General features: G+C 43.8%; 1 protein-coding gene across 1 annotated transcript in view; it reads right to left on the bottom strand.

Moving 5' to 3' along the window:
* Positions 1–22,897, bottom strand: part of LOC111146907 (RUN and cysteine rich domain containing beclin 1 interacting protein like) — a 40,319-nt gene that overhangs the window by 8,422 nt on the left and 9,000 nt on the right. The window contains exons 2-9 of the mRNA XM_022502659.1: positions 16,942–17,548; positions 13,972–14,054; positions 13,274–13,484; positions 9,848–9,949; positions 9,300–9,360; positions 8,559–8,691; positions 7,300–7,445; positions 5,248–5,312 (exon numbers count right to left, since the gene is read on the bottom strand). Of these exons, the coding sequence (XP_022358367.1) occupies positions 5,248–5,312; positions 7,300–7,445; positions 8,559–8,691; positions 9,300–9,360; positions 9,848–9,949; positions 13,274–13,484; positions 13,972–14,054; positions 16,942–17,446 (1,306 nt within the window). The 5' untranslated portion in view covers positions 17,447–17,548. The remainder of the gene's footprint in view (positions 1–5,247; positions 5,313–7,299; positions 7,446–8,558; positions 8,692–9,299; positions 9,361–9,847; positions 9,950–13,273; positions 13,485–13,971; positions 14,055–16,941; positions 17,549–22,897) is intronic.

Genomic DNA, 22,897 nt, shown 5'->3' with positions numbered 1-22,897 from the left:
AAATGAAAGGATGGGTGGCAAAGCAGCTACCACAGCACCTGGTACGCTGAAGATTCTAAATCTAGTTTCTTTGCCCTGGCTTCCAGAATAAACAAGGTCGCTTGTATTTTAATGAAAGGAGACATTACTTGAATGACGAGAGCTTTCAATGAGTTAGGTACATTGCTAGTCCTATATGCTTCTGCATGTATGTTTACAAAAATAAAATAAAATATAAAACCAATCAATCAATAAACAAGGCCTGAGTGACTGCGGGAGCTATCCCTTACTGAGCACCAACTTTGTGTTACGCTCTGGTTAAAATTCTCACCTACACTCTGTCATTCTCTGCTCGAACCTGTAAGAGGCAGGGGCTATTACGCCCCATTTCACTGATAAGAGCCCAGACAGGGAATGAAGAGACACTCGGGGAGCAGGCTAGTGGGGTTCCCACCCATGTCTGGCCTGAAGCTCCAGCTTTTGGCCATCACAGCCCCCTCACCCTTTGCCGCATGCAACAGAGAGAAAGGGCGAGGAGCTAACACCTTTGTGCTTGCCCAGATTATCCCTCAGACCCCGGTCGCACCCATTGATTCTTACTATTTACAATAGTTTATGTTCTGTAAAGGTGCCATGAACACCAAATTTGTCAAAACAGGTATGTATGCTCCGGAGGGAAAAACAGGTTTAGGCTTCTGTGACCCTCTGGTACCATTTTCACCAATCGGTCAATATATAACCCTGCTTTATGTGTGTTTTCTGTTTAAAAACACCATATCTAATGTATTTTGTTATAATTTATTTTTAACAGCCTTATATATATTATCAACGCTAAACCAACAGTAACAACCTTATATATACATTGCGAACAATATATTATTTTGTTATATTTTTGTTATATCCTTGCTCAGGGCCAACAGCACTATCTGTAACTCATGCCTGAATGAAGCTTATCTAATGCATGTATATTTTCCATAAAGCAAATCATATCCTTCTCGTGCTTAGAAGCACTTCAGTACCATATGTGGGGGATATTTTAAATAGCTAACTCATCAACAAAAAATGCAAAGCTGTAACAAATAAAAAAGGCACTTAGTAAGCCATAAGAAGGCCTTGTTCACAGTATGAGAGAGAAAACCAGAAGGCAGAGCACTGCCTTCAGCTGGAAACATGTGCATCGGGCAACTCAAATTTCAGGCAACTCAAATTTTTGGTGCTTTGTGCATATCTGGGCATGACTGTGAAAACGCCATGAGTAATTCTGTGACCACCAATAAATTTTATCCAGTAGGTAAATCTGCAAATACAGAATCATAAACAATCAGGTTCAATTATAAGGCACACAACTAGGGTTGACAAATTCTTGTTAAGAACTCTTTAAATGCTTGATGTTTATGGCTGAGTTCTTCAATTTCAAATCTTGAGAAGTCAGTTGTATATGTCTATTTCCTACCCTGGATTACGATTTCTGATTTGTCAGATGATGAATATTTTTTGGCTTGTGATAGGGCCTTGATACATTTTATATAAAATGGGCAGAAAGGAAGGTATGCTCTGGCCCTTCCACTCTACATTTCTGATAAAACTTAGCAGGATGGGAAGAGAAAGGGGGACAGATGGGACCAATAAATTTTCCTGATGTAATTCATCTTTTCCTAAAATCTACAATCCTAAAATTTCAATGTCCAGTCATTCATTCATCAAATTTCATTGACTCTCTACTAAGTACTATACTATCGATACAGAATAAGTGATGTCTCTCTCTTTTGGTTTCTTCAGTCCTTTAATTAAAGCAGAGCTAAACAACACATCCAAAACCAGGTGTTCTCGACCAGGGGTGATTCCCTAAGAATATATGGAAATAGCTGGAGATATTTCCAGTTGTTATAACTGGGGAGCCACCAGTAGCATCTAGTGATGCTTTTGAACGTCCTAGAATGTACAGGACAGCCCTTCAACAGAGTCAGTGGTACTGAAGTTGAGAAGCCCTGCTCTAAACCACAACTGTTCTCATTGGAGGAAAAGTCAATGCCACAGGAAAAAAAAAAAAAAAATAGGAAGGACAAATTCTAGACCAGTACAGTCCAACAGAACTTTCTGGGTGGAGGGAACTCTTCTAAGCCTGTGCCGTCCAATGTAGTAGCTACAAGCCACATGTGGTTGCTGAGCATTTGAAATGTAGCTAGTGTCTGAGGAACTGGATCGTTTTTTTTTTTTTTTAAGATTTTATTTATTTATCTGACAGACAGAGATCACAAGTAGACAGAGAGGCAGGCAGAGAGAGAGGAAGGGAAGCAGGCTCCCTGCTGAGCAGAGAGCCCGATGCGGGACTCGATCCCAGGACCCTGGGATCATGACCTGAGCTGAAGGCAGCGGCTTAACCCACTGAGCCACCCAGGCGCCCAACTGGATCGTTTTTTAAAGACTTTGTTTACTTGACAGAGAGAGGGAGAAAGCACAAGCAGGTGGAGTGGCAGGCAGAGGGAGAAGCAAGGTCCCTGCTGAGCAGAGAGCCCGACATGGGACTTGATCTCAGGACCCTGGGATCATGACCTGAGCCGAAGGTGGACGCTTAACTGACTGAGCCACCCAGGCACCCTGAGGAACTGTATTTTTTTTTTAAGATTTTATTTATTTATTTGACAGACAGAGATCACAGGCAGGCAGAGAGAGAGGAGGAAGCAGGCTCCCTGCTGAGCAGAGAGCCCGATGCGAGGCTCGATCCCAGGACCCTGGGATCATGACCTGAGCCGAAGGCAGAGGCTTTAACCCCCTGAGCCACCCAGGTGCCTCAGGAACTGTATTTTTAACCTTAATTAATTTAAATTAAATCTTAACTAGCCACATGAGGGAGTGGCTACCATGCTGGACAGTGGAGTTCTAGAATAAAGGTGACGAAAGAGAAATAATGACTAAATGCAGTGTATGAAACTCAGAAGATGGATGGAAAAATTAGCTATAAAATGACATCGTGAGAACAACAAACAAATATGGACTAATGCAAGAGAGTATTAGAGAATTGTTACTAATTTCCTTTGGTGTGCTAACTGTTCATCATCCTTATTTTTAAAACATGCTGGAATATTAAAGGGTAAGCTGTCATGTTGTCTGCATACTTTTCAAATGGTTCAACATGTGTGAGATTGGAGGAGCCCAAGGAGACCAGACAACTACATGCCATGTGCAGCTCTGGACTGGACCTGGGAGCAGATCAAGGTCATGGGTGAAATCTGAATCAGTCTGTGCCTGAGTGAATGGGACTGTACCAACGTGAAGCCCTCAGTTGGTAGTTATACTCTGATTATTATAAGATGCTAATGTGAGGGGAAGCTGGATGAAAGGAATATAGAATACCATTTTTGCAACTCTTCCGGAAGTTCAAAAATATCTTAAAGTAAAAACTCAAGGGGCATCTGGGGGGCTCAGTCAGTTAAGCATCTCCCTTTGGCTCAGGTCATGGATCTTAGGATCCTGGGATCGAGCTCTACTTCAGGTTCCCTGCTAGGCAGGGAATCTGCTTCTCTCTCTCTCTCTCTGCCTCTCCCCCCTGCTTGTACTTGCTCTCTCTCTCTCAAACAAATAAACAAAATCTTTTTAAAAAGTTTTAAGAAGTCAAAATATATCCTAAGAACTATATAGGAAGTTCACAGGAAAAGTTCAAATCGTCTCCGTGCCTGAAAGCACATCTGCTGTCTATGCCCTGGGCACCTGTGAGCAGCTTTCTTCTCTCCTTACTACTCTCCACTCATGCAGGACTTCCCGGCAGTTGCTGCAGGTCCGTTGCTCAGGGTGACCCTTACACCTGCAACACACACACACACACACACACACACACACACACACACACGCTTCCTGGGACAATCACTTCCCTACAGAACTTCTCCCTCCCAGCCCCTCAAGCCCAAATTAAGTTCCCATGAAGTAAATCCCACAGCACTCTTGACTTTCTCTTTCATTGCAAGCATCATTCTTGCTGTTCATTTGGCTGATGCCTCTGCCTTCTTGGAAGCGAGCTTCATGAGGGAAGGACCATGTTCACGTGACCAGTGCAGGCCTACATCTCCGTAGTTGAACAAACTTAGAGAGATTGTTTAAAAGTTGGCAGAATCACCGTCATGTGTTCATAGTTTCTGACTCATGCACTCAATCATGCACTCCATACTGAGGTACCATGATATAGGGGTTAACCAAACAGCCATGATTTCTACTAGACTAGCTGGGAGGATGAGTCCTTCCTTTCAAGGAAACCAGTTACAACTTTGATGAAGGGTGGGCACTGTCATTCAATATGGTAGAAGGAATCCCAGACAGATTTCTGTGTTCTATTTTTATTTCCTGAGGTGGAGGTCCTCAAAGTCTTTTTCCTTCCAAGACTTCCTATCAAAGGCCAAAGGAACCCTTTCCAGCAAAGCTCCTCTCCCCAGTCTTTTACATGCCAGACCTGTGGATACCCTCATAAGCAGAATACGTGACTGGCAGTCTTCAGTGGGCAATTTGAATTTCTGACTAGAAGAAGTCTGACTTTCTAGGCCCCCAGCTGGCCCAGGAATGATCCCTCAAGCCACCTCCCCAAACCCTCTCAGAGGGCTTTGGCCAGCTCTTTGATACAAGCCATTCAGGCACTCAGCAAATACCTTTTGAGGAACAACTGTGTGCCAGGTGCTCTTATAGGAGCAGGGGATCAAAGCAATGAACAAAACAGACAACACATCTGTCCTCATGGAACTTAGAATCGAGACAGGGATGCAGACCAACGATTATCAAAATCCGTAAAATCTCAAAGAGCATTTTAGGAAGGTAAGTGCTAGAATAAAAAATAAGTAGGAAGAGTAAAGTGTACACATGTTTGTGGCAAGGAGTGTGGCAATGTTGGCATCTTCAACAGGGTGGCCAGAGAACATCTCCTCACGTCGAGTGAAGGTGTGCAGGAAGTGAGGGAACCAGCCATAGGGATGTCATCCTCGGGAGAGAAAACTAAAAATGCAAGTCCTTAAGTCAGGCATGAGCCTGCCTCCTTCAAGGACCAGCAGGGAGGCCATGTGGCTGGAACTGAGGGCTCAAGGGCGAGAGAACCAGGAGATAAGGTAACAGGCCAGCCACATAGCCTTATAGGTCACGATGGCCTCTTCAGGAAAGAGAAGGCAGCAGCTGAAGTTCCTGTAACAACTCCACCCAAGGCATTTCTCACAAAAACAGCGCACTCTCCAACTTCGCCATTCTTGGCCCTGTCATTGCGTCCTCAACGGGTAACCCACTGCCCATACTTACTAGGTTCTATTGGAGTTCCACAGCCAGCACACAAAAAATTCTGGGCTGCTACCACGAGTTCCTTCCTGCGCACAGAAAAGGATCACAGTTACAGTTCAGAAATAGCCAATGGAGCATTTTTCACTGACTAGACAAGAAACTGACATCAGGGTGCTTTTCTGGGCTCGAGGCCTTAATTTTGTCATTTTTTCATTTAGGAAAAAAATAGCATTCTTCAGTCGAGTTTTCTAGTTGAGATTTCTGGGTCGTTTATTTTATTTTATCATTATTTATTTAGTTATTTATTTATTTATTTATTTATTTATTTATTTATTTATTTTCTGAGATCTCTGGGTCTTTTAAAAACCCCTACTATCGCCAGACTATAAGTCAGTATCATGACTATTCACCGTGGGATCTTTGGAGACGGCTCACTGTGCATGCACAGGACCCCCACTGGTGAGAACTGGAGACATGTAACTCAAGGGAGAAAGTTCAGGGAGATGAAACACCAAGAGGTGATGCGCCTGGGAAGTTCACACAGGGACCCAAAAAAACGTGGATGAATAAGAGGTCACATAAGACCTAAGTATCAGACATTTCTGGAGAGCGACCGTCTACTGCAGTGTCTTCTACTGAACTCTTAACGCCACAACTCCATATGTGATTTGGAAATACGAAGGGAGTTGTAAAATTTTATTACAGTTTAGGGTCAGCAAAAATGGACCAAGGTAAAAATGGGCAGAACCCTACCCATGTGCCTTAGAGAGGACGTAGGGACATTTTAGAGAAAAGACAACCCTTGCTGAGGAGAGTGACCCCTCCCCAAGCCAGGAGAAGGAGCTCTTCTGCCTAAGCACTCCAGACACCTTCTTGGCATTCTCTCAAACAGAAAAAATACAAGACAGAGCCTATTAGGGCACTTCCATGGGCCACTGGCAAGACCCTCCCCCAGTCCCTTCCTTATGCTGCAGTTTGGGAACACGTTAAATACAAGCCAAGGGGACTGGAGAAACTGTAGGTGGTTAAAATGTCCCCTTACAATGTTATATCCTCTCAGAAACAAATAAAACTATTACCTTGAATTATTATGTATTTTATTTATACATAGACATTTATAGAAATGAGTTTATTTCTTTTTTTCTTTTGTACCCTCTTTTGTCATTTTGTCTTTTAGGATTTTATTACTTCTTAGAGAACAAAGACATTTTTATATGCATCCTGTTGCATTTCTTTCTTTTTTTTTTTTAAGATTTTATTTATTTATTTGACAGACAGAGATCACAAGTAGGCAGAGAGAGAGAGAGAGAGGAGGAGGCAGGCTTCCCACTGAGCAGAGAGCCTGATGCAGGGCTCTATCCCAGGACCCTGGGACCATGACCTGAGCCAAAGGCAGAGGCTTTAACCCACTGAGCCACCCAGGTGCCCCATCCTGTTGCATTTCTTAACTACAGCCCTCCTCAAGGTAAGATTTTCCCTTTAAAAGAAAATTATCCATTTATTTTTTTTTTCACATTGGCCTGGGAAATAGAGCAATCTTTTAAAGATATTGTGTATGATTTTTAAGGTTTAATATTAGCCACTTAAAAAAAATCCCCTTTAGGGGCACCTGGGTGGCTCAGCGGGTTAAGCCTCTGCCTTCGGCTCAGGTCATGATCCCAGGATCCTGGGATAGAGCCCCACATCGGGCTCTCTGCTCAGCAGGGAGCCTGCTTCCCCCCCCCCCCCTCTGCCTGTCTCTCTGCCTACCTGTGATCTCTATCTGACAAATAAATAAAATCTTTAAAAAAATCCCCTTTAAACCTACTTAATTTTTAATTGCTGTGTAACATACATAATAAAGGACATGGTTAAATTTGTCAAACTTACTTAGGCCCCCCCCCCACAAAACCCATGATAAACAAGTTGCTTGGACGCTAATTCAGAAAAATATGCCCAACTTTCCTTTTCCTACAACAAATTTTCCTTCATCCCTCGGTGTGTAATTTTTTTCCCTTCCCCTACTTCCACAAAGAGAGGACCTATCACACCTTGTTACCTGGACTGGAAGCCCTCACAGCAACCCAGACTTACTTGAGTGGCGGGTGAACATTAACTACGATTTGAAATCTGGGGGGCTCCCAGTCTTCAGCCCCTCGGATCCTCGACTTAAGGGTAATTTCCTGAACGACGTCCACACTGGATTCAAAGTCTTTCCGGACGCGCTCTTCATTCACTACCTGCATAACACAGAAGAGGATTTCAGAGCAACCCAAACAAGCATATTTCTGGAACAGAAAGAAAAAGAATATTCAAATGTGTTTCCAGCATTAAAATATGCCATGAAAAATTAGAACTGCTTTCAACTGAACGAAAGAAGCCCTCCCAGTATCTAACGCCATCTGTAGAAGTCTTGCTTGAAACGCCAGCCAGCTGAGATCACTTTTCTTAGTATTTTGGGGAGTTCATTTGTTTTCAGACTTCAAGTTTCTGTAAGTAGGTCGCTGTGACCCAGAATGCTTTTCTTCGCAGCAGAAGCCTTACTGCTCTTAGTCCATAGGCTACCACGTGCTGCCCAACAGAACCCCCAGCTGTTGTCAGACTTCCCCCAAAACAGCTCTTTTAAGGCCATTCCCCAGCTTAAAAATGTCCAGTGGCTCCCCTCTGAGCCATTCCACTTTCCTGTTTGCAATTAACATTCAAAGTAGCATTCTGTGTCCTCCACAATTTGGCCCTATCCTTCAAACCTAATTTCCGAGGAAGACCAACTTCGCCCCCCCAACACACACACGCACCCACACACAAACACATGTTATTCAACTACACCAGGCCACCCTGCTCAGTAAACATACCATGCGCACCCGCCCCTGTCACTTTTGCTCCAGCTGCCCTGTGCCACGTGTTTCTACCTGCTACCACTCTCAAGTTCAGAGATGCCCAGTTGGCCTTCCCGAGTCCCCTGATAAAATGAAGCACCCCTCCTCTGCATACGCAGACTGCTTTATTCCCACCCCTGTGTTAGCTCTGCCGCAAAGTTCTCTCCCCGCAACGGGCTGAGGGCGGTCAGAGGCCGGTGTGTCTACATGGGACCAGACTGGACATGACTCCTGCTCTTCCGCGGACCAGGCTGGCCGAGGGGCGGGAACTAACACTTTAAACATAACAACGGCATCTACTTAAGAGGATACAGGTAAGGATGAAAATGTGAAATGCTGAATTCTCCGGCCCATAATCAACACTCGGGAAACACTCCAGGGACCACGCAAGGAAAGGCATAAATGCCTGAAGTGAACAGCAAGCAAGATGAGAATTTAGGAACTCTCAATGCAAGGCCAGTTTATTTGGATACTTACTACCGAGCCAGCTGCATTTGGAGGACCTGCAGGCTGCTGATTAACGTCTGACAACAGCCAGCTCTTCTGGAATGCTCGGTACAGCTCCTTGGCTATTAGCTCAGCAGAATTGAAGTCTGGCTCATAAATGACACTGAAAGGTAAGAGACGCAAAAAGTGGAAAATGGTATTCATGAGGAGTATGCTGTAGATCTTCATGTTTTCAACCATCCTTCCCCCTCCAAAAACTCAGAAGAGGTGTCACAGGAGGGAACATGCCCCAGCCACCCACTGATTGTCTTATGCAACACAGTTCCTCTGTGCTCGAAACAGCAGCTTTTATTTATGGAGGGGACCAAGACTAGGAAATGTGGTAAAAAAAAAAAAAAAAAAAGCACTGGATTTGGAGTTCGAAGACCTGAGTTCAAGTCCTGTCTCTGCTCATCAAATAGCATTGTGTCCTGAGGCACATTTAGCCTGAGTCTCAGTTTCCTTATTTATGAAAATGGGGTAAAAAAAAATCCTACCCAGGCTGATTAAATGAGAATGTATACAAAGGCCTTTAAACACTCTATTAAAAAAAATAAAAGATTATAGAAAGCTCTATGGAAAACTTAGTGGTGATTGTTTCATTGTCAAATAGTAATCTCTGTCCCTGGAACTGGCAGAACTTGGTTGGAGATGTCAGAGGCTTGGCATTCACAGTGCCTCGGTGGTAATGGCCCAGGGGTCTAGGTGCAGGTGGACATGGACGAGACCTACCTCTTTGAGGAGCTGCAGGAACACCCACAGGTTTCTGTGATATTGCTAAACTCACCAAGTTCTGCAAGTAAATAAAAGAAAGGGTATTAAAGTCTTTCGGTCTGTTTTACTTACTCATACTTAATTTTATAAGAACACGAAAATAAATCCCTGCCTCTCAGAAAGGTCTCGTTATTCAGCATCTCCATTCTTCATGTTCTCTGGGTTTCTATTATGAAACTACAGCTAATGACCAAAGATGGGATTTCAAAATCCAGTCTCCTGAAATTCCACCAGAATTTAATTGAGAGGCCAAACAGATCTGACTATAATGAGTATCTGCTTTTGCATTCAATTCTACAAGTGAGATGAGAGATTGATTATCAAGACATTTGAAATAAGAACATCTAATTATTATTACTATTATTATTTTTTTAATCTGACATAATCTGATCTTGGGAGAAGTTTCTTTGAAAGCCATTATAACGTGGTATCACATGGGATGCATGTCAGTATGTGTTGAGGGGAGGGAAATTACGAGTCATCGCTGGTGAGTTTCCAAATCTTACCTATGATAACAAAGTCGTCAAAGTCACATTTACAGGCTTCTTTCAGCATATCAGAGTGAGTGGGTGTCCCGGCCACTGGGCTGCCCTGTAACACAGCATAACCTAGAAAAAGAAATGAAGGGGCTTTCACCAAAAAGAAAAACAAGAAAAACTGTCACAGCCAACTAACTAGAAACCAGGGAATAAAAATGGGCCAAGAGTTTACATTAAAAGAGTTTAAAAATCCAGCTTTAAGAATTAAAAAACGCAGGGAGCTATTTTTGTATTGTTCGTCCATTCACTGTGACTGAGTGAAACAGAGGGAGGAGAATCTGTGATGGTGAGGGGTTCATAAGAGTCAGCTGCCTACTTTAATGTGTGTTTGAAAATTTCTAAAATACAAAGTTTTAAAAAAATGAAAGAGGACAAAAATCAGCTTCACAGTGAGGCAAAGAGAAGAAGCGACCTAAATATTGTACTGGGTTGAGGAGCATCCCCCCCCCAAAATATATATCCACCCAGAACTTGAATCCAACACTTGCTCAATCCTGGGACCCCAGGATAATGACCTGTGAATGTGACCTTATTTGGAATTAGGGTCTTTAGGAATTCGATGTGATCAAGTCAAGCTGAGGCCATACTGGATTGGAGTGAGCTCAAAATCCAATACAACTGGTTATATTATAAAGAGGGAAATTTGGGCACAGACACTGATAACCAGAGAAGGTCATGTACAGACAGAGGCAGAGACAGGGGTCATGTGTCTACAAGCCAAGGAACATCAAGGACTGGCAGTAACCACTAGAAGCTGGGAGAGGCATGGAACGGGTTCTCCCTCAGAGCCTCCAGAAGGAGCCAATCATTCCAACAAGTTCACTGTTGACTTCTGTCCTCCACAACGGAGAGAGAATACATTTTCTGTTGTTTCAGCCACCCAGTTTGTAGTATTTTGTTAATGCAACCCAAGGAAACTACTACAAATATGTCCATGTTTTTCGATCCTGAATGCTAGTCTGTGGAATTATCCTAAGAATGTCATTAAAAAGAAAAAAAAAAAAGGTTCAAAAGGCAGGCTTTGATCAGAAGGAGCTATCTGCAGTGCCTTTAAAATATTAAAATACTAAAAGCTATCAAAATGCCAAATAATAATAAACTGATTTTGCAAATCATGTTACTAAATCAAGAAATACCATCATGGAAAAATGTGAAAACTTAGCAACATGGAAAACTGGATAGGAAATACTGTTAATATAATCATATTGTTAATGGAATTGCATTAATACAAATATATAATCACTATGAAACTGTACTCACTTGAATAAACATAAGAGAAAAGCACAGAGAAATGGACACAGTTCTTGAGGGAAATATTCTAGCCCGCAGGTTAGGCAGAGGTTACATGACTGGGTTTCACAGGGAACTGGCCAGTGTTTAAAACCACGCTGCCTGGGTACTGCAAGTCACTTAAGGGTCTGACTTGACCCTTGGTTTCAGCTCAGGTCATGATCTCAGGATCTTGGGATCGAGCCTCGTGCCCAGCTTCGTGTGCTCAGTGCAGGGTTTGCCTGGGATTCTCTCTCCCTCTCTCTCTGCCCTTCCTGCTCATTTGTGTGCACTCTCTCTCTAAGATAAATAAATCTTAAAAAAAAATTGTTTTAAAAACCAACAACACTGCCCCACCTTAGCCAGGTGACCATGCACAATCAGCTTTGGTTTCCTCCTGGGTAAGGCAGGGCAACCTCACCCACTTCTGTTTCCCCCACCCTCTTTTGACCACGATCCATAGTAACATACAATCCCACTGCAACTCAGTTACAGACACAAAAATATATTTCACTGATTATAAAAAAAAAAAAAAGAAAAAAAGTTCCAGGAAGCATTGCTCCCTCGAGGTAAGTCGAATGCTGACACTTTCTATTCTTTTTGTTTGTTTTCAATTGTTCTCAAGACCAACCTGCAACTTAAAGTATGCCGACCTACCCCAAAGGAGTAGTATCTACTACCAGAAAGGTCACAAGAGACATATGTGATAAAAGACACATATTTTTATTGGGGTGGTAGAAATATTTTAAAATCTTATTTAACATATTTATATTCATGTTAAAAAAAATTCAGGGGCACCTGGGTGACTCAATTGGTTAAGCATCTGCCTTTGGCTCAGGTCATGATCCTGGGGTCCCAGGATTGAGCAAGTGTCGGGCTCCCTGCTCAGCAGGGAGCCTGCTTCTCCCTATAACCCTCCCCCTGCTCATGCTCAGCCATTTAACAAATATTTATAAAATACTATTTTAAGCAAGGCACTAGGCTGAAGCAAATTTCAAATGAGACACATTTTAATGCATCAAAGAGTTTAAAACCTCATAAGGGAACTGAGAAACTGACACGCATAGCTGTGAGAAAACACAACTGCGTGTACCCCAGCCTTGAGAAGGGAGGACTCCACGCTGCACAACTCCAGGAGGGAGGGAGGCACGCACTCGGACAATCACAGAGCATTCGGGAGCGCAACTTAGGCTTCCTTCCGCATGAATGGTGCTCTTGCCTTGGGATGAAATCTGGGAGCTTGTCACAGTGGTGGTGGAGGGAGACTGCTTTCGAAGAGTGGAAGAGTGAAGGAACTAATGTGACGTTCCTGGGGACCCAGCATTGCAAGGAGCCCAGCCAAAGCAAAGGGAGGGAGGCAGAGGCTTGGGAGAAATGTCTGCGGGCAAGTTGACCAGGCTCGTAAAACTAAAGCTCACAGTACAACACGGGGAAACAGGAGATGCCCGCTGGCAAGCTGCATCCCACAAAGCTCAAAGTCCCAGGATCAAATCTGGCACAAACCCAGCAGGCCGTTTTAGAGGAGTAGAAGTTGTTCTAGGCAGACAGATGCATATGGGATGGATGAGTGGAAAGAGGCTGGAAGTAAAGAGAAAACTAACGGCAGTAAATGTGTCTTGAGGACCTAAGTGCACGGCTTACAGGATGACTGACCAGAGGCTGCTGTGATGGGCCAGGTCAAAGGTGGACAGGGAATGGACGGAGCAGATGCCACCGTTACTGAGAAGTCAGGGCTGATTTGCTCACTAGAAATGGGGCCAAGACACAGACACAAAAAAGAAAGAGTCAAAGATAAAGCACAGAAATAGGACTGATATAGGAATCATTTCTTTTCTCCCCACTGGTGGCCTCAGAGGGGATGATGGTCCGATTACGTTCCTTCACTTCCCTGGCCAAGGGTGGCTGACCAGTTGGGGACACCCAATCAAAGTGGGCCCCCTTGGGGGCTCCTCCTGGGAATGTGGATCCGGGGTCCTGTAAGACTGGGGTGAGCTATGCAGCTGGTTATTCAGGAAGTTTTAGAAAGTTGTGGCAAAGGATTTGAAGATCTACTTTGGGATGTGACAGGAAAAGAGACATGAATGGAGAACACAGCATAAAGTCTCTCTGATGTGCCCTACTTGCCTTCATAGCCACTGTCAGAAGAATTGGAAGACCCAGATTCTTGCTTTGTGTTGGTATAAAACGTGACTTCGGAGTCAGCTTGGTCATTCCCGAGCACCCCACCGGCTTCTTCCACACCCCAGGGCTCTGTGTGCTGTTGACTCAGGATCGTACACTTAATTTTCTCCATTGCTGCTATAATCATATCTGCAACATAGAAGTGGGCATTTTCCTGCAGGGGGAAAAAGAAGTATCAGGTAAAATATAAGCATAATTGACTGTTTTTCATTGAGGGTATACTGGATTGAAAAATCAAGAAGCTGTATTTAAGTGGAGTTAATGCACGGAAATATAAACGTTCACTTAACTCAGGGATCACAGGTCATTCTATGAAGTAGAGCCCCTATCTTCCAGACACATAAAATTTAGCCCACTGAGACCAACAGATACCCCAAGCTGAATTTCTTGTGATTTAAGACCCCGGGCTGATGGTGGCCCAAGGGTAGACCTCAGGCATCGGTCATGGAAAATTTCCCAGCTGAGCGCAGACACTGACTCAGAGCCCTTCTTAGCTCAGCGCGCCTGCCAGAGGCTGAAAGGAAACCAATCTGCCAAGCTTCACCAAGAGAAGTTTCCAGATTTAAATCAGAACAGCACCATCTAAGGAATGAACACTCTCTGTGGTTTTAGAAAAGGGAAAAAAAAGAAGCTGTATTCACCTTTTCGACATCGACAGGGAGCAGGAATGCCTCCGGAGAGAAGGAATTCAAAGAAGTGGTTCTTCTGCTGACTTGAACAGCACCTACCAATGCAGCAAGTTATTAAAAATGGAGAAAAGGAAGTTCAAAGATCCCCTAAGAAAACAAAATGAGGGGCACCCGGGTGGCTCAGTGGGTTAAGCCTCTGCCCTGGGCTCAGGTCACGATCTCAGGGTTCTGGGATCGAGTCCCACATCAGGCTCTCTGCTCAGCAGGGAGCCTGTTTCCCCCCCCCCGACCCATGCCTACCTGCCTCTCTGCCTACTTGTGATCTCTGTCAAATAAATAAATAAAATATTTAAAAAAAAAAAAAGAAAACAAAATGATGCTAGGCAGTGGCCTTAAAATATATTTTTTTTTATTATTTAGCACAATCCCAGAATAAATTAGGATGCCAGAAGAAGACAGGACCTTCTGGTGGGAGGCTTTGCAGAGATTGCGTTAATGGGGAACATTTCTACAAGAGTCTGCTGGAGCAACTTGGGAGGACTCCTCAGAGAAGGAATGGGAGAACCCCTGGATGGAGGAGACCAATGAGGCGAAGAGGGTAGAAAGAGAAGATCATGGAAACTACCTAAGGGAGACGGAGAAGGGTGAGAAGGAACAGTCTAGAAGAAGGGCCCTAGGAATTATGGGGTCTCTTCTCCCATGCACTGTGACTGACTCAAAACTTCTTGTTTACAGAGACAAATCTATCTGAAAAAGGCCAGCATTGCTTCTCTGAAATGGTCTTCCTGCAGCCAAAAACCAGAAGAAACTGTGGAGGACAGATGCAGCTGACTTAGCCATTCTGCCCCCGGAGCCGCTCCATTACTGGCAGCAAACACCATCAAAACGGAATGATTCCTGTCATGTGATTCCTTCTTGCAGCATTTAAGGCAAAACTTTTCTACAAGGGCCCCAAGAGCTGAGTTGTTCCAACCTGCTAAAGGAGCCAAAATGCCACAGATGGCTTCAAGACTAGATAGCTCTCAGGGTGACAAAGAGAGACGCTAGCAGAATCGCCCGATCCCCTGCCTCTGCTTCAAGAAGGCGACTGTTCCACGGAGAACTCTGAATCGGTTAGCTCCAGAATCCATCTGGGGTGGGCCAGCTTTTTCTGAAAAGGACTAGGGAGTAGGTATTATAGGCTCTAAGGACCATCTGTTGCAACTATGCAGTTCCGCCACTGGGGAGAGGATGGCGTTATCAGCAACACACGGTGCACTTGATTTGTAAAATCAGGAGGCCAGAAGGAGCTGGCCCATAGGTCATAGTTTTTGGAACCTGAGGAAGAAATGGGACAGAAAAAAGTCAAGCTGTGGATTCCAGTTCCAGCTCTCTCTACACCAGCTGGCTGGGCCTCTGTGTTAAAATATACTCATTTCTTGCACTAGGAGAGGTAGCTATTAGGAGATTGAAGGAGGCCAGGAATGTGAGTGTGCCCTGCAAACAAAAGGAACTGTGGATGGGTTTCTTGGGGCCTCAGGAAATGCTAGGCTGGGGGAGTGGGCGGGTGGGTCTTCCTCTACCATATTATCTAGAAAAGGAAGAGTGTGCTGCTGTCAGTTGTGACGAAGCAGTCACAGGGAAAATTCTGTGTCTTAGTTGCAAATGCCTTGTCTTTGCATTGCTGTCCCACAGCAAAGAGAGACCAGATCGCTGGGGACTACTTTTTTTTTTTTTTTAATTTCATAAGCAGCATCCTCCTACCAAGTTTAAGATGCAGTGGCTTTTAAAAGTACTTATAAAAATTGCTGGAGATTATTGTCTTGGGACAAAAGGGGCCGGGGCAACTGTTTTCTTTCTGGGAGAAAGACAAAGCTACAGGATAATTTTAAATTGCAGAACCACAATTTTAATTTAAATTGCTTTTTTAAATTTTAAATTGCTGTAGAGTGTGTCATTTTGCCCAAATTTGGTTCTTATTTCAAAACTAGCCCATTTTAAGATTGTCCAAAATCTGCGATGCTTAAGCTATGAATAATATGTTAAAGAATATCATCATCTTCGACTTTTCCAAAAGTTTTTCCAATAGAACAAATAAACCGCATATTTTAGGGAAGGGGGAGGGCTGGTTCTTGCTGGTAAGAAATAAATAAATTACCCACATATGTACACACATACGGACACACACACACAGGCAGGCGGGCAGCTTTCAAACTGTTTTGAAAGAAAAAAACTTCATCAACTATTTGAACTAGGATTCTGAGAGAAATGCAGATCGACACAGTGTGAATATAATGTAATGAATATTTTCTTAAAAATCAGAACGCCACAAATGAGAACAGTAATAGATAACTTATTGACTCTTGAGTGGCATTTTGCAGGCATTATCTTATTTTAGGAATTCCAGTTTTTTAAGAATATGTGAGTTACTTCAGAACAATGGGAACTCTGGCTTTAATTAAAAAACAAAAACAAAACCAAAAACCTTTTGTATAGTCTTTGGGGGAATTGTTATTACCATTTTTAAATCTTACTATTTTCTAGTCACACTCCATTAAGGTAAATAGAGGTGAGGCAGCAAGTGCATCTCCTAGGAAAGTACCCATGTGAAACGGAACCCACTCTGTCTGGAAACACTCCCCACCCCACCACACTGAATTGAGAGCGCCTCCGATACTCTTTTTTAGGCAACTGCATGGGCCAGAAGCTCCTGGAGGCACACACCAGCTCAAAGATGGCAGCTGGCACTGATTATCAACTAAACTGAGCAAAGATAGCACCCCCTTGCTATCGAAGGAGAATGGAAATACCTGATTTTACCCATTGTGACCATCCGGACAGATGGGCTGGAGACAATATTAAATGAGCTAATGCACCAGCCTCTGATCAAAGTGGAAAAACCATGACTTTTTTCTCATGACAAAGACCGTCAGACGAACTTTAGACCAAGCAAGGCCGGCATGGCAACAGACAGGAATGAGGTAAATTCCCGACCAGGGTTACCTTCATCCATGGAAGCTGTCAGTTGGGAAGGCTGCAGAAAAGCACGGTCCACTTCAGGACAAGGAGAGGAGCTTGTGAACAAAGACATCTGAGGAGAGTGTCCTAGGAACACCGCCTGCTCTTCCGTTGAGGTAAAAGAAAGGTCGCTGCTCTTGTCCCCTGAGCCCTGGGCAGAGTCTGCGGTATCCTTTGACAGTGATGTCTCCACCATGGAGTCCCCGAGAAACAATGGTGAGGGGTTGAGGGGCAAGGCTGTGTCCCCTCCAAAGTGGTTCCCACTCTTCCTCACTGTTGGCACCCGATGGGGCGAATCCTGAGACTGTTGCTGCTCACACTGGGAGTTAATCCAGGCAGCTTTGTGCCTCATGAATCTGACGTCTGAGTGGCAAGGAGGCTGGTCAGTGTCCAGGAGGCTGGGGGAAACATCAATGTCGCCAGGGTCATTGTTGTCCCTGTCCCACGAGTCCACTGGAGAATCGTGTCGGCCTGTAGACTGTGACACCATCTTTCTGAGCTCAGGGTGGTGTGAGTTCCACTGTACTACTGGATTAGGGCCTTGAACTCACCCGAATGCCAGTTGTTGGGGGGTGGGGGGCAGACAGCTTATCTGCAACAAGCAAAAACCATTCAAGATAAGTAAGAACACAGTCGTACTTTAAACTCCAAAATCTTTGGAGAAGAAACAAAACATTAGTAAGTTTGTACTTCACCCTGTATAATACAGTTAATTCCCCTTGGATTTGTAAGAAATAACTAAACAAACACATAAATAAAGAGAAATAAGTAAATTAGCAATACAACTAGCAGCAGACACAAGAGGCACGATGTTGGGGGGCGCCTGGGTGACTCAGTGGGTTAAGTCTCTGCCTTGGGCTCAGGTCATGATCTCAGGGTCCTGGGATCAAGCCCCGCATCAGGCTCTCCGCTCAGCAGGGAGCCTGCTTCCCCTTCTCTCTCTGCCTACTTGCGCTCGCTCTCTCTCTCTCTCTCTCTCTGTCAAATAAATTAATAAATAAATCTTTTTTTAAAAAAAAGAAGCATGATGTTAGCACAAGAAAGGGTTTTCAAGGCATAAAGATAATCAAAGATTGTTTTACATAAGGATAAAGGCATATATGCATACTGGTGATAAAACAGATAAAAGTGTAAGACAGCCGTGCATTATTCCAATAAAATTAAATGTCAAACCCCAAATGGGAATACCATGGGGAAGTAAAGACACATTTTCATAGTTTCTTAGTTTCTTGTTTTTATTTAGTCTGTGATTGTATTACAACAAAGTAGACAAGTGGTATGTTAAATTGAAGAGAACCCCTAGCACTAAAAACTTTGTTTTATGTAACTTGGATTATAATACTGAATTATAATCGCAGTAGAAATTTGTGATTCGCTTATAATATCTAAAGAACACACTGCAAATCTAGAATCTATCTTTTCTTTTCTTTTTTTTAGTGGGTGGGGGAGAGAGAGAGAAGGAAGGGGGACACAGGGTGAGGGAGAGAGAATCTTAAACAGGCTCCATTCCCAGTGTGGAGCCCAATGCAGGGCTTGATCTCACAACCTGAGATCATGACCAGAGCCGAAATCAAGAGTTGGCAGCCTAACCTACTGAGCCCCCCAGGCATCCCAGTTGGCTCACTCTTAAGCTCACTGTTTGGCTCCAGTAAATACAGCCATGATTAAAACTCCAAAGAGAAGCACTCTGGTCACCGTAATCACAGGCCCAGCATGTGTCCTTCTACTGCTCCCACTGTCCTTCACTCTATGAGGCTCAAGTAATCGTAACAGCAAAAGCGAAGTCAGCAAGGGGAAGGCCTAGAGATGGAAGCAGTTGGCTTAAGTGAGCTTAGCTTAAAGGAAAGGTAGAGAACAGGGGTGCAAGGTGGTGACTGAAACTTTGGAGTCAGTTTCAGGGCTTTAAAAACTAGTGTTATGTATGCAGATGGCTCCCACCTGGATCCCTGCTCCTGACCTCCCCTGGGACCATGGGCTAGCATATCTTATGCCTATCCAACATCCATCCAGGGGACATGGCAAACTAACACATTCAAAAAGATGCTAGTTTCCTCCAAATCTGCTCCTCCCTGGTCTTCCCATCTCAGGAAACATACCTCCCAGTTGCTGAGGTCCAAAATCTGGAAGTGATCCCTGATCCTATCTTTCCCTAACTCTTTGTCTTTCATCCATTAGCAAGTTCATATCCATAGCTACTGCCCTCATCTAAGTCACCATCTTCTCCCACTTGGGTCTCCTTCCATCTGACCAGTGGGTCTCCCTGCTTCTATTTTTTTCAACTTACAATCAAGAGGTATGTAGAGATCTTTTAAAGCTTACATAAGATGTCAGTCCCCTAGTCATCCATCTGGCCCTTGATAGATCCTATCGAATCTGTAATAAAATCCAAAATTCTTACCTTGTCCTTAAGGCATGACATGATCCTGTCCTGCAGACCACTCTCACTTATTTCTGTCTATCCCCGATAAGTCCCAACCACGCAGCAAACTCATGTCCCACAGGCTCTTGCCCATCCTAATGGTGCTGTTCTAGTCCCTCTACCTGGACCGCTCTTCCCCCAACTGATCATACATCTGACTCCTTTCAGTCTTGTTGCACGTATTGGTTTATAAATTACTTCCTCAAAAAAGTCTTTCCTAACTACCTCTCTTAAAGTAGTTCCCCAGTTACTCCCTATCACATCACCTTGCTTAATTTCCATCATAGTCGTCTCACTTCCTGACATATTTTTAGCTCCTCACTGTCATTCCCCTCTGCCCCCTCCCTATAAGCTCCATGAGAGCAGGGACCTTGTCTGTTCTGCACCAGGCACAGAGCTCTCTCTGGGGACTCAACACGCTTCCGGACTGAAGAAGAAAATCCAACAAACTGGAAATAATATCATGAGCTGGAGAGAGGACTTCTGTGGTAGACACACCTGTTCTGTTACCGTGGCAGAATTATCAGTACAAGGATAGAAGTGAATCCATGTTTCTAATGATAGGACATTTTTCTCACCCAACACTTACAAATAGACCAAAAGAAGGTACATGGGAAAGCTGTACCACAATTCCTTGGGTTTTCTTGACTTCTGTTCTAGGTCAAACCTTTCAAAGTGACACATACACATAGACAGGATACACATAATATGGTACAATACTACATAAGCTCCAAATCACCCCTCACCAAGTATCATGGGCTCTGGTGGCGACTGTCTGAATTCATCTCAAGCGCTTTGTCTTCCTTCCCCAAACCTCAAATCTCACCCACTGCCCCAATTTCTTTTCATCACCCGTCTTTTCCTCTCCAATAATTTTGGGCTTCAACATTACAAATGAGAATCATGACTGTGTTTTCATGGAATGCCCCCCACACAGAAGCCTAGAGCGAGTGAAGCACGCCCATGGGCCCAAACCTGCCAATTCCATCTCATTCCCAGAAAGGACACTAGTAACCACTTCCAACCTCTTCCTATGAATTAACATACATAGGACAGGTCAGAAGATGGGACCCATACACAAGGGCTCATCCTGGACAGAATCTACAACCTTCTTTTTCTCTCAACAAGGTCTTGAGAATGCTTATCTTAACTATCTTACCACTTTCTATTGTATAAATGTATCCAGATTTACTGAGCCAGACTCCTACTGACAGAAATTTATTTTTGGTTTCACTATTATAAAACATATAGCAATGAACATATTTGTCTGTGTTGCTTTTTGTTGATTTTCTCTCACTAGTTCTCTTCTCTTTACAAGTTCTGATTTTAGTTCTGAGTCCATAGCTCCTGATAATGTATTTCCAAGAGAATGAAGCTAGAAGTTGTGTTTTACACTCCGTTCTCTCCACGTCATAGCTGTCCTTGTGTGTGGGAGACAATTACAGAAGTGAATGCATAGCCTCCAACTAATGATAAGTAGCAGTGATCCCTGGGGTTTTTTGTTTTTTTTTTTATAAACAGACTAAAGGTAATAGTTCAAAAAGGGCGATGCTAATTCTGAGCCTCCCAGATGTGGAATTGACTTAACGGCACAAAATGGAGCACAACAGACTTTCTTTTTAAAAATAATTTCAGAAGCAGGTACTTGCTCCACTTCCTTCTAGAAAGATGCTTTTGTTTCACACAAACACCCAGCAGATGTTGGCTTCTCGAGAGGATGACAAGCCGGGCTGGACACTCATTAAGAAGCATGAGTTTCTCTGGGAGGGAGATGGCCACAGGAGAGGGCAATGATTAGAAACAAAGTCCAGGCCCTAGTCCCAGAGGTCAACATCTCCACTGCTTGATCTTTGGTGAGATACCATTATATCGTTGTGCTGCTCGATGTCACCTTGCTTGTGGTTTGTCAATTATTCAATTAAACATATAATTACTGAGCACCTACTACATGGCTGGCATTGTTTTTGTTCTGGAAGCACTGGAGTAAAATAAGCTCCATGATTCCTCCAGTCATTTATGTTCTGGTTAGAAGGGAGACAGTGACTAAACCCAGACATTTACACATTTCAGTGCTGACAGGCAGTCGGTAATATGGGCCCAAACAATGGTTGGCATCTTCCCGAAATGCTTCCGACTGTCACAAATGGGGTTTTTGAATCAGAGAGGCTTAGGTACAAAGATAAAATCAATTTTCAAAAACATTTTAAAGGAGGAGAAATCAGAGCGTGAAGCTTACCGCCATTTCTATTGAGATTTTCCTGTTGAGGTAGAGCACGGGCCAGATTACTAGTTAACATACGTGCAGCAGCAGAGGTCCTAGACAAGAGAGAGACTCCCAGATCCCCCCTGTCCAGTCATTCTGGGTGATTCTCTGCCCCTCAAGATCAGTGGTTCTGCTGAGAATGACCGTATCATGAGGGCAACCTTAGAGCCAAAGGGTTGCCTGCAAAGATGCCACTTTTGCAAAAGGGGTGGATGACTCAGTTGGGCAGGAACCACCGTGACCTCTATAGTGACCTCACAAAAGTCTTTCAGACCCTAACCGGCCAGCACTTTGATGGCAGAAGAGCAGCTCTTAGCTGCTAGGACCCCTAACAATTGGATGAATATACATGAGCATGTCAGATTTAGGATTTTAGATTTTCTCTGCCTGAACACTAACTACGGACTGAATACTTACTGGGAGCATTAAAGACTCATCTTAAATGTCGCCTTCTCAGCAACTCCTCCATGGCCCCCCATGTAAGTCATGGCCACTGTCCCAGCCAGTAATTCCTCTCCCCCTACCCACCTCTAGTTTTCTTCTTACTCCTTAGCATGACTCCCCATTTCATTCGATCTCAAAGACTGACACCTGCTAGAATGTAAAATCTCTGAGGGTAACTTTAAAAAAATTGTACTTGGGACACTACTTTGTTCCCAGAAGCTAGAACAGGGGCACATCATAGGTGCTCAGCAAATATATTCTTTGAGTGTGAATAAAATGAAGGAAGGAATGAATGAGGGGCGCCTGGGTGGCACAGTGGGTTAAAGCCTCTGCCTTCGGCTCGGGTCATGATCTCAGGGTCCTGGGATTGAGCCCCACATCGGGCTCTCTGCTCAGCCGGCAACCTGCTTCCCCCCACCCCCGACCTGCCTGCCTCTCTGACTACTTGTGAACTCTGTCTGTCAAATAAATAAATAAAATCTTCAAAAAAAAAAAAAAAAAAAAAGAATGAATGAATGAACAAACACTACCTAAGTGTGGTTCTGTTGGTTTTTTCTGTTGCCCAAGAAAGTAAGTCAAGAATATATGTCCATCATTAGAAGAAATTGGAGATCATGACCTAACATTCCTGTCAACCCTTGGAATAAAGGAAGTTAGAGACTAGAAATCACAAATAAGAGTGGAGGTGAAAGGTAAGATTCATTTATGCCGATTTTATGGTGGCTTACCGAGCAGGCTCAATGATAAACAAATGCAAGTGAACGGTCAGCGTGTAAGCTGTTTGAGGTTAACACAGTTCCCTGGTTCTCTTCCTC

The sequence above is a fragment of the Enhydra lutris genome, unplaced genomic scaffold, assembly GCF_002288905.1.
Source record: "Enhydra lutris kenyoni isolate GAN:26980312 unplaced genomic scaffold, ASM228890v2 scaffoldscaffold15, whole genome shotgun sequence".
Lineage (NCBI taxonomy): Eukaryota > Metazoa > Chordata > Mammalia > Carnivora > Mustelidae > Enhydra > Enhydra lutris.
Note: the sequence above shows the minus strand (reverse complement) of the source record. Positions and strands in the feature narration are given on the sequence as shown.